Source organism: Lacerta agilis, chromosome 4, assembly GCF_009819535.1.
Source record: "Lacerta agilis isolate rLacAgi1 chromosome 4, rLacAgi1.pri, whole genome shotgun sequence".
Classification (NCBI taxonomy): Eukaryota; Metazoa; Chordata; class Lepidosauria; order Squamata; family Lacertidae; genus Lacerta; species Lacerta agilis.
The window spans coordinates 91,386,843-91,401,414 of record NC_046315.1 but is presented as its reverse complement, the minus strand read 5'-3'; the positions used below and the strand labels follow the sequence as shown (position 1 = coordinate 91,401,414).

General features: G+C 41.5%; 1 protein-coding gene across 7 annotated transcripts in view; it reads right to left on the bottom strand.

The window, feature by feature from the left end:
* The window catches only part of TBC1D4 (TBC1 domain family member 4), an 81,073-nt gene that overhangs the window by 16,909 nt on the left and 49,592 nt on the right, over positions 1–14,572 (bottom strand). For 5 of the 7 annotated variants that reach the window (XM_033147967.1, XM_033147962.1, XM_033147964.1 and 2 more), the window contains exons 10-11: positions 13,454–13,680; positions 184–344 (exon numbers count right to left, since the gene is read on the bottom strand). In XM_033147967.1, coding sequence (XP_033003858.1) covers positions 184–344; positions 13,454–13,680 — 388 coding nt within the window. Of the gene's footprint in view, positions 1–183; positions 345–7,503; positions 7,645–13,453; positions 13,681–14,572 lie in introns of all 7 variants that reach the window. The other 2 variants (XM_033147968.1, XM_033147969.1) reach the window with 1 other exon arrangement.

Sequence of the window (14,572 nt, the reverse complement as noted above, 5' to 3'; positions counted from 1 at the left end):
AAACCCATCCATTTAGAACCTTAAAACGAAACATGCACCTAACAAGCATATCAAGTATTCAAACTTGGGTCTTGCAGAACTTGCCCACTTCTTTTAAGAGCAGACTGGGAACTACCACTCTTAAACAGAGATATGAAATCGAATCGTCGTTATGTAAACTGCCGCCTCAAAATGAAAACTGACCTTGAAGTTGCATTGCTGAGGGTGATTTCTTCATGGGCGATGCCACCCTTAGGAAGATTCTCTGCCGCCAGGAAATCCGGCGGGGGGTAAGAGTAATTCCGCCAGCATTTAGAGAGTCATTGCTGCACACAGAGGAGGTCCTTTTTCTTCTTTCCCCATCACTGCAGGATCAGGAGGAAAAGACAACAGCCCAAGTCAGCATCAAGGAAGACGGATAAAAGCCTAGGCATGGCCATGCAAAGCCAGCGGAACAGCCTTTAACACACAAAGGATTACATCCTTTCAATGTAATCGCCACACAGCGAGGCTTCCCAGATCTTTCCATTAAGGACACCGGCCTCATCTGGGCCCAAGTTTTCGCCATATCTTTGTCCTAGGCACTGTACTGTTTCTACAACCAGAAACCTGGAAGTTTATCCACAAATCTCCAACATGTTTCTTGTAAGTCCCGTACTACAATTTTGGAATCAAACATTTAGAGTTGTGGAAAACTATGTTGCATACAGCATATCTATTTGTGTGGTGTAGTGGTTAAGAGCGGTAGACTCGTAATCTGGTGAACCGGGTTCGCGTCTCCGCTCCTCCGCATGCAGCTGCTGGGTGACCTTGGGCTAGTCACACTTCTTTGAAGTCTCTCAGCCCCACTCACCTCACAGAGTGTTTGTTGTGGGGGAGGAAGGGAAAGGAGAATGTTAGCCGCTTCGAGACTCCTTCAGATAGTGATAAAGCGGGATATCAAATCCAAACTCCTTCTTCTTCTTGAAGGAGGAAAACTGTATATAGCAGAACCGTTATTATCAAAATTGAGAGTAGACTCTCTCTCTCTCTCTCTGTGTGTGTGTGTGTGTGTGTCCCTCATGTCCATATATCTGGAATGTGAGCTAAAAATGTGATTTATCTCAACTTCTAGGTTACCTGAAGACTACCAATCGCCTTAGGCTTTCTGGATAGATAAGGCTATACAACACAAGGCACTTGATGTGAAGGTCCAAACAAGCATGTCAAGTCTCTCTTTTTCAAATTGCATCCACATTCCATGAGTCTTATATGTGCATGAAAGCAAATGAATATATTCAAACACAGAATTACAAAGACTGAACTACAAAAGAGGAAGAAACTAGAGCTATCAAAAGGAGACACACATGGGCTTTCAGAGAAAACCCTCTAAACTCTCTCAAAATGCATTGCATTATTGTGACATTATTTTGACAAAATAGTATTGTGACAAAAAGTATGCAGAATGCCTTCATTTGACAATCTTAAATAGTTCACATACATAGCAAGTGGGCGTGAGGTAGCTTTTATATAAATAATGCACCAAGAAAGAACTATTTCGACCTCTTTTGTTGCCCCCACACTCATCACTAAAATGTTAATTTCTAAACAGGATAGCCATAGACGCTCCCTACTTTAGCTGTGCAAAAACCGAGCTCACATCAATGAATCCTGAGCAATATGTCTTCCAGTGGCCCTTTAATTTTCTGATCCCAAGTAACCTAGTTTTCCAAGCAGGTACCAAATGCAAGTCTTTGCTAGGTTTTTTAAAAAATGGTTTCAAAAAGAAATGGCAAAATCCCCTAGAGATTAGCAAGAGCAGTTTATTGGGCTGTGTGGAGTAGTACTATCAACTTTTGCTTGTAAAGCTTAACAGCAGCTTTCAGAGTGAAACAAATGCAAGTAAGACTGCCTTCTGAAAGTGAAATGTGTTTATCGTTTCCTTACATTTTAATTTTTTAAAACCCCTACATTGAAGCTCCAACCTAGTCCTTTTACTTTAGAGATTGCTCTCACAAGCACACATCGCAGTTCCCACCACAAGTAAAAAGGACTTCCATTAACCCATACTAAACCCACCTAAGTTTTAATGCACCTTCTTAGAGACAAAGCAGGGATAAAAGTAACCGAATCAGAACTGCAAAGGAAACCACTGTTCAGTTTCTCACTTTGTGTTTTTACTCTTAAGCTGCTGATACATTGTGAAGCATCAGAAAGGAATTAGCAAAACACTTAAAACTACCTGGTTGGCCATGAACTCCATTTAGCCAGCTGTGAGACGATCGTGTGAAGTTTGCTTCTGCTTTTGCAAACTTTTACAGGGAAAAAAAGGTTCCTTTAGAATGATCTGGTACCAAAACCACACTGCAATTACAAAAGCCCTTTTTATTCCTTCTTCAAGTTTCATCAGCATAAGCACCGAGCTTCTCCAAATAAATGCAGGGGATTTCCTAAGCAACAAGAGCAACAAGCTCTAGATTTCTTGGTAGCACAGTTGCACAACCAATTTTCAACAAAAATAATCCCCCTTATTTCGTTCACAATTGGAGCGTTTTTTAATTTTAACCCACAAGCCGTAACTCACCCAAAAGTAAATCTTTAGAAGTGCAGCATATGAAAAAATTGCATTGTCTCTCGGCTTTGCTTTCGGTTCAACTTCTCCTTTCCTTTGAAGGAAAACAGAAAGCTAAAAGGGAAATTCACGCCTTAGCCTGTGTACCTACTCACTGATGTTAACTGGAAAATGAAAACACGCCCAACCGGTGAATAGAGAAGAGCAGCTCAGATGCTTAAGACTTTAACTAATGTGTCCTAAGGCTGAAAAATTCCTATCAGTTTTAATCCTCTGGTGGGTTGACTATGATGTTGCTTATCTCTCTCTGTATTTCTCAGTATCTGAAGAAGTGTGCATGCACACGAAAGCTCATACCAAGGGAACAAACTTAGTTGGTCTCTAAGTTGCTACTGGAAGGAATTTTTTTATTTTTTATTTTGTTTTGTTTTGTATTGCTCTGAATGACAGAAGACCACACATCCAATTTTCCTGGTTGCCCTAAAAGTGCAAGAAGAAAAACCTAAGCCCTAGATAGATAGATTTGCTATTGATGAAACGTCTGAAATATTAAGAAACTCAACAGCTTTACAGTTACATATATAACTTGTAAATAAGATGGCCAGTCAGTGAACTGGGAGTGCTCATGACTTAAGTCCGTCACTAACAGTGATAACCTGTTATGCATAGTAGGAGCAATAAGAGACCATACAAAAACAGAAATGTGGAGTTGGAAGGGACGAGAGTCATCTAGTCCAGCCCAGCCCCCTGCAATGCAGGGATCTTTTGCTCAACATGGGGCTCGAACCCATGACCCCCAGAGTCTCGTGCTCTGTCGACTAAGCTAGGAAGATGAGGCCAAGATGTTCCTCCGCACAGAAATATTTAGTAAAAAGAGGCCAAGACCAGGATGAGAACAGTAAAAGGCTTCCTCTGCCAGGTAGGCAGATTTTAGCTGATAGTTATAAGACAACACAGTTAAAAAGAGAACCTCTTCAAAGTAGGGCTATATAGGCAGATGAAAATGATGGACTATATGGAACTTGCTGAGATGACCGGGAAACTCCGTGACACAGTGGGAGAAGAATGGAAAAAATTTAAAATGTATTTGAAAAAAATATAGTAGGATTGAAATTTAGAAGGAACTTGGAAGAAATGTCAGACTGCAGATTTAGAATTATGTTAAGTATTAAGGAAATGTGAAATAATGAATTAAGAAAATAGTTTAACAAATGGATAAGAGTTTTGGAAAATATGGTTGGTACAATGTAAAGAAATTACTAAAGACGAATGACAATGAACGCAGGAAGGGCAGACGTGAGGAAGTCAAGCAACAATGTTAAGGAAAGAAGCAGTTTTTAACAAATAATTTTTTGTTTTTCATTTTTGTATTTTTCAGTTTGTTTGTATAGTTTTTATTTTTATATTTGTGATGTGTTTGTAATTGTTGTATCTGTTTATTTTATGTATTTTGTTGATGTTTTGAAAAAAGTTAATAAATACATTTTTTAAAAAAACAAATTAGGGCTATAGCTAGATGAAAGACGCCTCAGTCCACTAATTTAGGAGATGCAATTGATCGATTAAATCTGCATATAGTTGCCTACAGTAAATTTTAAAGAAAGAAACATGCGTGATATGTGTTATCTTGTAAGAGGCATTCCTCACACAAGAAAAGAATGCTGCTTCTTAGATGGTGTATGTTGCCTATGGCATTTAAGCACTTCCATTAGAAAGGTACTTTTAATAGTTCTGTTGCCTCCCTCAGCCATCGGACAGTGCTTTAACTGCTTAAAATCAGGAACAACATTGCTGCTCCTATTAAAACCTGCATCAACCAGAATGCTAACACCCACTTATTGTTTTCAAAGCTCATTGCGGTATTAAACTAGCAAAATAAAGAGATACAGTTTGTTACTGAAGTCGCCACAGCTGAAAAATCTTTGAGATGGGAGTAACTTCTGTTCTGACATCTAAGCGACGTAATGGACTGCTGTTTGGAAAGTGAAATTTCCTTATAATTCCCATATTTAATTTTGTATCCTTATTAAGGCTACAGGTGGGTAGCCGTGTTGGTCTGCCATAGTCAAAACAAAATCAAAAATTCTTTCCAGTAGCACCTTAGAGACCAACTAAGTTTGTTCCTGGTATGAGCTTTCGTGTGCATGCACACTTCTTCAGATACCTGAAGAAGTGTGCATCTGAAGAAGTGTGCATGCACACGAAAGCTCATACCAGGAACAAACTTATTAAGGCTTTTATTGTCATTAATTTTTAAATTTAATGTGTGTATTTGTCTTAGTATTGTTTTGTTGTTGTTGTTCACTCGTTCAGTCGTGTCCGACTCTTCGTGACCCCATGGACCAGAGCACGCCAGGCACGCCTATCCTTCACTGCCTCCCGCAGTTTGGCCAAACTCATGTTAGTAGCTTCGAGAACACTGTCCAACCATCTCATCCTCTGTCGTCCCCTTCTCCTTGTGCCCTCCATCTTTCCCAACATCAGGGTCTTTTCCAGGGAGTCTTCTCTTCTCATGAGGTGGCCAAAGTACTGGAGCCTCAGCTTCAGGATCTGTCCTTCTAGTGAGCACTCAGGGCTGATTTCTTTGAGAATGGATAGGTTTGGTCTTCTTGCAGTCCATGGGACTCTCAAGAGTCTCTTCCAGCACCATAATTCAAAAGCATCCATTCTTCGGCGATCAGCCTTCTTGATGGTCCAGCTCTCACTTCCGTACATTACTACTGGGAAAACCATAGCTTTAACTATACGGACCTTTGTCGGCAAGGTGATGTCTTTGCTTTTTAAGATGCTGTCTAGGTTTGTCATTGCTTTTCTCCCAAGAAGTATTGTTTTATACGAGCTTAAAGCTGAAATAAAGTGATTGATTGATTGAGATGGGAGTTTGAAAGCAAATGACCTTGGGGTGAAGGAGATGCTGGCTAGATGTACTCCAGATATGACTTTAAAGTTCTTATTTAATCTCCTTTTAAGTTGTAATATGGTTAAATTAAAAAAAATTGGTTGCATCAGACAAACATCTGTCACTGTAGTAAGATGACCTGCAGGGTGACATTTGGGTTTAGCAGGAAAGAAAGAAACATCCCCGTGGTATTTCTCAGCTATGGTTATCGCCGATCTTCACTGAAAATCCTGCAAAGCCAATTAATTCTGTTTGAATCAGTGAGCGCCATCAGCCTCCTCGACTCTCTGGGTCCAGGTCCAAGGTTACCTGCATACTCACAAGCCAGTTTGGCAAAGAATGGGACCTGAGACAGAGGGCCACAGGCATGGGCCAATGGACACTCTGCTGGGCCTGCAGACCTCCAGTTAAATAGAACATTGCTTTGGTTCAGTAAAAATATAATCCAAACAGAGACATTACAAGAAGGCCGAAGCACAATATCCTCCACATCATGGTCCACAGACTGCAGCGAAGCCTATGCTTTCGCGAGCAGCAAAAATGGTGAAATCACAATTCTGAAACCATTCAAGTGGTACATACCAAAGAAATGTACCACTGATACTTTTTGACACTTCCCTCATGCACTTGGGGCTTCACAAAACCTTCATCGACATGCTCAGAAAGTCGAGGGAAAACCACACTTGCTGTATAGTACAGGTGAAACTCGAAAAATTGGAATATCGTGGAAAGGTTCATTTCTTTCAGTAGTTCCACTTAAAAGGTGAAACTAATATATGCGACAGACTCATGACATGCAAAGCGAGATATGTCAAGCCTTTATTTGTCGTAATTGTGATGATTATGGCGTACAGCTGATGAGAACCCCAAATCAACAATCTCAACTTTGGGGTTTTCATCAGCTGAGCGCCATAATCATCACAATTATAACAAACAAAGGCTTGACATATCTCGCTTCGCATGTCATGAGTCTATCTCATATATTCAACTCCAGTAGCTAATGAAAACAATTGCTTGCATAAATGGACTTTTCCCACGATATTCTAATTTTTCGAGTTTCGCCTGTACGTGTCATTGTGTACTGAAAGCAGGGCGGGTTGGGGAATCTGAACCTATCTGCAGCGGTTGAATCGTACCAGTAACTACCCAGTCAAAATGCAAATATCCAGGTTGGCCAAAGGGTGGTCACTTCACACAGCCTATAACAAGCCTCCCTCATAGCAGGCATTAGAAGCCCAGTGCAAATTATATTCCTCATTTAAAGCATTAAAACAACAAAAGCATGCCAATGTTAGTCACACACAGGCAGCCTTAACACTGCCCCTGCCATACAGCACACGATTAAGCAGCTAATTAGTATAATACCCACTAATATCATCAACATTGCCATTTTTTCTCTCCTTTTTTTTAAAAAAAAAGTCCCTGGATTATTTTCTTTCCATTGTTAACTCAGCAATAAAGGTAGTTTATTTTTTAAAAAATCTGATAACACTTCAAAAGTGTGTAGTGTGAAATGCCCTGCTCGTTATCAACTCCTCAAACAAACTTTACAACCATTCTGTGTGGCGGAACAAGATTGTCCCCATTTTTATGGATGGGGTACTGAGGATGACAGAAAATCCGTTTTATTCGAGGAATAAAAGTGCTTCCACATCCAAGTCTTGTACTAGACTGCACTAGGGAGACATGCAGAGATTGTCCAGAGGAATAATTTAAAGTCATATAAAGATTTATGCAGGGTTTTTAAAAAAAATAATAATCCCATTTTGGGGGAAAAACACAACCAGTATATTTAGAAACCTCCTGATTTTTCACTTACTGGGTTTGGCAATGTTGATTTTTTTTAATTAAAAAAACACATTATTTTGGCATTAGTTAGAAAACAGTGTAGTAGTTATGCAAGATCTCTGCGCTGTAACCCTCAGCAGGCATTTCCACAGAAAGGCTCTGTTCACAGGTTTTCACGAAACAAGTGAAGTATCTCACTTAGAAGCGAGTGGCAAAAATTCCTTATCGCAAGCCGGCTGCATAGGAAGTGCAAAGTTGCAGGCCAGGCAGAAACCAGCGTTCTCACCTCTGGGGGAGTTCATTCTCAGACTGAGGAGATGGTTTTCCTGAGCTCTGGTAAAAGCTTTTCAGGAAAGATGGGGCAGAGAAGGAAGAAGGGAGACTCGATGATTCACTCTCACTGCGAGCGCGTCGGGCCATTGTCAGCCTGACAGCAGGCGATAAGAAAAAGCGTAGCAAATGAGTTTCAGTACAACATTTTAAAGCGTTCCCACACTCCATACTCACCATGTAAGAGGTTCAGTCAAGACCTGAATTGTAATTGCCATTATTACAGCAACAGTGTGAAAACGGGATGCATTTTAAGTTTAGTGCGCCATGAAATTTTGCTGAAGTTGTTGAGGTGGGGGGGGGCATTTAAAGAAACCGAAAAGATGTACTTGGCTTCACTTCCCTCAACCTGCACATCTAGTCAAGGTAAACTACCTCCTCCTCCCCCTTCAGGGATATAGGTAAGGTAAAGGGACCGCTGACCATTAGGTCCAGTCGTGTCCGACTCTGGGGTTGCGGCGAAGGGTCATGTGGCCAGCATGACAAAGCCGCTTCTGGCGAACCAGAGCAGTGCACGGAAACGCCGTTTTCCTTCCCGCTGGAGTGGTACCTATTTATCTACTTGCACTTCGACGTGCTTTCGAACTGCTAGGTTGGCAGGAGCTGGGACCGAGCAACAGGAGCTCACCCCGCGGTGGGGATTCGAACTGCCGACCTTCTGATGGGCAAGCCCTAGGCTCTGTGGTTTAACCCACAGCGCCACCCGCGTCCCTTCAGGGATATACCAGACCCTAAAGGTTCAGCTTTCATTAAAACTTAAGAAGTTGCAGGTCTTGTGGTATACTGGGAACTAAGAAAAACCACGCGAGCAGTAATTGCAACAGCCTGATAAAAACACCAGCACCACACCTTAACTCATCCTTCTCCTCCTATACTGTAATTTATCCATTGCCTGACATCAGAACATTCGGACAAGAAGGAAGTTCTGCTACGTGTTACAAGGGGGCATGGGAGCTGCTGGACGCACGTCTGCCATTTGTGGTGACAACTGCTTATTACTTCAGCCTACAGCATCTCAACTATTAACACAAAACAGGACAGGGAAAGTTGCTCAGTTTTAGGTCACCTGTCTTGCATGCAAAAGGTCCCAGGTCTAACTATCAGCAGCTCTAGGTAAGGCAGCATAAAGGAGCTCCCTATGTCCCTAGGACAATTTCCCCTTTTTTTATTTGCTCTTATTCAAACTTACCGTATTGGCCCAGATATAAGCCACCCCCCAAAAAAATTCTGACCACGAAAAGTTAAAAGTGAGGCTTAAATTCACAACCTCACAAAAATGGGCTTTTAGGATATCGCTGGTAAAACAGAACAAAAAAAAATTGTTTTATTGCCGATTTGCGAGCTTGAGACTGTTGTGCAATTAATTCTAATGTCATTCGTTCCTTTCCCTGTATAATACAGTGCAGTATTGATTTTTTTATTTGCATATACGGTGCTACGGATTTTCTTCTATATTTGCTATTTATGGGTTGAGTGCCTGCAGAATTTTAAGGGAGAGGCTTATATTCGGGTATTTTCTCCCCCCCCCCTTGAATTTTAAAGCTGTGGCTTATATTCGGGTGCAGCTTATATTTGGGCCAATACGGTAATAGATTCACAGTTATTAGTTTACTTATGATCAGGCTTCTCTCAACTCATTTTGATTTACGATTTCCCCTTCTGCAATGTACCCACAAAGTGCTACTCTGCCACCTTGTTTTCAGGTACAGGCTTGCTTTCAACAGGAAAAACAACAACATTTCACCAGAATATTATTTGGGGTGGGCAGAAAGATGGTGGGGAGAATACAAAGCATGCAGTTATTTTACAGTGATGGACTCCAAAATGATGCGAGTCGGTCAAAATAAACGTGTTCTAGAGTTGACGGGAAAACTTAAGTGTCGTCAGAATTATTTCAGGCTGTTAGAAGGTGAATCATTACAAGCCTCCGCCACCAAATATTTCTGGGGCGATCGTTTTTTGAGTCTACAACATGTGCACAAAAACAACTTACGATCAAACTGTTGAAGATTTGCTGTTTTGACTAGAAAACTTGCTGAGCAAGCAAGACAACAGCTCTGCAGCAATGGGCAAATAAATGTTGTCAGCAAGTCTAACACAATTATTGTTCAAGTTTCCTGTTTCAACGCAGCATCGTAATGATTAGTGTCTAGGGGGGGGCGGGGGGCAACCTAACACTGAATTCATCAGCAAAAGACAAGGTCACTTTGCTGACAAGCTACAAACTGCCAGAAGGAGGTCTTGAGAGGGGGTCAAATAACCATGGACACAGAAGGGCAGATTAGCAACAGATACCCCTGCTGGAAGCAGACTTACTACTAGGGACAATTCACCGTCAGCTGTTTGAAAAGCGGTTCCTACACAGAGTTGCAGCAACCTACTAAACAGGGCAAGACCGATACCAGTCTTTTAGGGAAGAAACAACTTGAGCGACTTCAATCACACTGCAATCCATTGTAGATCCGGCCACAAACACTGGATGAAGGGAAGCTTAACTTGGCAATGGTGATGATTGGAGGCATTAGCACTAACTGGAAAAAATGGTTACAGGTAGGCAGCTGTATTGGTCTGCCGTAGTCGAAATTAAAAAAAAAAAAAAATCCTTCCAGTAGCACCTTAGAGACCAACTAAGTTTGTTATTGGTATGAGCTTTCGTGTGCATGCACACTTCTTCAGATTCTTCAGATCCGTTTCAGTGTACCTGAAGAAGTGTGCATGCACACAAAAGCTCCTAACAAGAACAAACTTAGTTGGTCTCTAAGGTGCTACTGGAAGGATTTTATTTTTATTTGGAAAAAATTGATTACCTATCTGTATAAGAAAGGATCTCAACCGCAAGAGCTGCTGTTACAACTGGTCTGGCTGTGGAGCTGATTGTACGATTAAAAATAAATGAATAAATGGTCGTCTCAGTCATTTCAACGGAGAAATACAGTACAAAAAGGCTTGGTACATTAAAAACACTTGGGAAAGGCTCGCTTTCTCTACCCTAGATGTTAGGGAGGGAAATCTCAGCTAGAGGCATCCTGAACCCAAGCTCATTCTTTGCACGAATCCTCTCATCTCAATTAATTTAAAAAGTGACTTGGTATTAAGGCTACACAGTTCGGGGGGGTGGGATTATGGGAGTATTTGGAATCCAAGCCTTCATCCTGCCCTCCTAAGAGTTAAAATGGCACCACCATGTAGGTCTGGCTGAGTGGGTGTCAGAACATAGTGTATTGTGATTCCTTGAAATTGCATGGCCACTGTCTGCAATGGAGGCTCACGAAGACCGCAACTCACCTCTGCACATTGTTCTATGAAGGTTAAGGTGTTCTGCAGTTTCAAGGGGAAGTTTTGCTTAAGATTACGAATAAAACCACCTAAATTATCTAGTTTTGGAGGCATTTAAGGACACTTACAGTGCAATCATTTACATGTTCAAGTATTGGACCACATCTTAAACACTGAAGCTGTTGCATAAGAATTATTCAATATCTAGATGACAATGTATTGAGGCTCTGGCTCATAGCTGGCAACTTTTCCCTTTTCTTGCGAGGAATCCTATTCAGAATAAGGGAATTTCCCTTAAAAAAAGGAAAAAGTTTGAGAGCTATGCTCCGGCTGTTTTCTTACATGCCCTGGCCACATCCATGTTCAACGGCTGCAATGCACTGTGTGCTGACTGCTTTTGCCAAGTGCTCAAGTTCTGCGTCCATTGAAGAAGGCAGTGGCCAGAGAGAATGAAAGGGGGCGTCTTTTTCTGTGAACACGTCACTCAGAAATTATTTGATACTGTACTTCCAGCTTGTTTTGAAGCCTGATCCAAAAGTGCTGGAAATCAATTTTAACTCCCTAAACAGGTTGGGAATGGATAGTTAAAGGACCACCTGCTCCCATATTATCCTCCCTTTGTCCCACCATTTTCAGAAGTGCAGTTGTTGGGGATTCCTCTTCTTCCAGTATCGAAAGACTACACTTAATTCTATGTCCTTTTGAGATTAGGTGAGCTATGTCTCTGCCCCCCTCTCCTGGTTGAGAGGTGCCAGAACAGTTCTGCTGCTGGTTTTGCTTTCGCATTGCTTAAAATCCTCATTGTTCAATGTTTGCTTCTTCTTCTTACATAATAATATCCCCCCCCCGATAATTAAAAACATATTTTTTTTCTATGTTGCTTTGAGAGTTTGGAACAGAAAAGCACCCTAAAAATTAAAAAAAATCCTTCCAGTAGCACCTTAGAGACCAACTAAGTCTGTTATTGGTATGCGCTTTCGTGTGCATGCACACTTCTTCTTGTGCAAGCACACGAAAGCTCATACCAATAACAGACTTAGTTGGTCTCTAAGGTGCTACTGGAAGGAATTTTTTTATTTTTCATTTTGTTTCGACTACGGCAGACCAACATGGCTACCTACCTGTAACACCCTAAAAATGTTAGTCTAAAATAAAACCATTGTATTGTAAATCCCTGATCGGCGAAAAGAGAAATGGGTCTATGATGAAACAAAGCACAAGACTTGAACCACTCTAGAATTTTAGACAAAACAAGGCCGATCTTCTTTTAAAACAAAACTGCTACTTTTCTTTATACAAAGCACTAAAGGCCTTAAAGATTTAAATAAATAAAGTCCACGAATCAGTGGGTCCAGTCGCTTTTGTGCATCTTCCGTTCATCTCAAGAGGTTTGCACAGAAGAGCGAGTCACATCCAAAAGAGCAGCTCTTTATATGGAGCACATATTTGTATTGGCTGGCTATAGCCGCTTTCTGATTTATTAAATTGTAGGCCATCATAATTATAAGCACCTGATTGCTTCAGATATTTTACAGCCGTCGAATGAAAGTGTTTTTATTAACAACAAAAACTCAATCTCTGTTTGTAGGAAGCAAAGCTCTACACAGGAAGAAGTCATCAACACCTTCATCGTTTTTAATTTGTATACCGTCTTTCTATCTTATGATACTCAAGGCGGTTTTTCAAGCTGAAGAAACAAAAAATGTACATCTTATAACAATCTAAAGCAATACTAAAGGTAAAGGGACCCCTGACCATTAGGTCCAGTCGTGTCCGACTCTGGGGTTGCGGCGCTCATCTCGTTTTATTGGCCGAGGGAGCCGGCATACACCTTCTGGGTCATGTGGCCAGCATGACAAAGCCGCTTCTGGCAAACCAGAGCAGCGCATGGAAACGCCGTTTACCTTCCCACTGGAGCGGTACCTGTTTATCTACTTGCACTTTTGACGTGCTTTCGAACTGCTAGGTGGACAGGAGCTGGGACCGAGCAACGGGAGCTCACCCTGTCATGGGGATTCGAACCGCCGACTTTCTGATCAGCAAGCCCTAGGCTCTGTGGTTTAACCCACAGCGCCACACCGCGTCCCAAAACAATACTAAATGTGATAATAAAACAAAACTTTAAAATAGGCAACCTACATCAAAAAAGTAACATTCAACAATCATTAGAATAGTATAAAATAGTATAAAAATATCAACCTATAAAAGTTAAACATAAATCCACTAAACAATTACAGTAAATAATTTCTAAACTATAATAAATAATAATATAAACAATAATCAATAAAACAACGGGAAGCCACAGTACATAAAATAATACAAATTGAGAAGCAGGTGGAAGGAGGCCTTGCCTGATCGAGTCTCTCCCCTCACAGTTCTTCCTCCAGGACCAGCTCCCTTATGAGGACTCCTAGGACTTACTAAACTCACTGGAACTTACTACTGAGTAAAATATACTAAAGATCATGCTGTAAACTGTTACTCTCCGGCTGCCTGCAATAGAATGAAAAACCCAGGCAACTATTCCAAGATTCTTATCCTTGTTCCATCAAAAAAAAGGTGGGGGGAGGATAAAAGATATCCAGACAAGCCTACAAGATTCCTATGCAGTCGCTTGGCTCAAAACTCACCTGCTATGCTCCGCAGAGTTCTGTCTCAGAGGAGGAGACTTGACACTTTGGGACCTCCCGTCTTGGAAAGTAATCCTCTTTTTGGCGCTGGACGGCGGATGGCTAAAGGTATGGGCTCGTCTCCTGAACTGAGGAGAATCGGAATCCTCTTCGGGGAACGGCTGCCAAGCTGAGGATACGGGAGAAGCGGGGGGCGTCGTGGGTGGAGATTCCCCAGAAGAGCATTCCTGGAAGAAGCCAGCCACAGTCAGGAATGAGGTTGCCCCCTTTTACACCCTATAACTTACTCAGTGAATTCGTCAGAGCAATCTCTGCAAGTTAACAAGAGAGGAGATGAAACTGAGCCTCCTCCTCCTGCTGCTGGGTGAAAAAAAAACGAAAGCAAACCCATTGTATGCTAATTAGAAACTATGCCAAACATCCTTTTGCCCCTGGAATTGCCATGACCTCTCGCGAACAATACCGCCAAAAGAATCCGAATACGTTACTGGCACTGTTACTACATTTTCAAGCCTGGGTTCCAATCAAAACTGGCTTCTTTTCTCGGCATATCGCGTACAGATTTCCTGTCCTGTCAGAGCGCTTTCCTGGAAGAGGGATCTGCTAATAAAAAGCTGCGTTAAGAGCAAGAGGAAAATTAGAAGTCAAAGGAACCGCTCTGTTTCCACATCTCTCGGAGGAAAAATAGTAATAATAATGTGTGTGTATGTCCAATTGCTATGTAAAACAGGAAATAAATGGAAAGTGTACAACGAGCTGTTTACACATGCTGCAGAGGCAGGCTAACAGCAAAGGATGACAGATTTAAAATGTCATTGTTTAAGAGACATGTATCAACTGGGATAAACAACGGCTTTCTTTTTTTCTGCTTTACATGCTTACTTCCTCTAAGTAGTTTTAATTCTAATTGGCAATGAGTTATTCTGTTTACATGCATAAAAGCAAGTAGGATTTTAGAACCAGGACCCATGGAAAGGATCTTGAGGGTCAGCTAGCCCAACCCCCGGCAACGCACGAATATGCAGCTGGCCCATATGGGGATTGAACCCACAACCTTGGCGTTATCAGCACCATGCTCTGACCAACTGAGCTAACTAAAGATCCTCTTACATCAGTGGT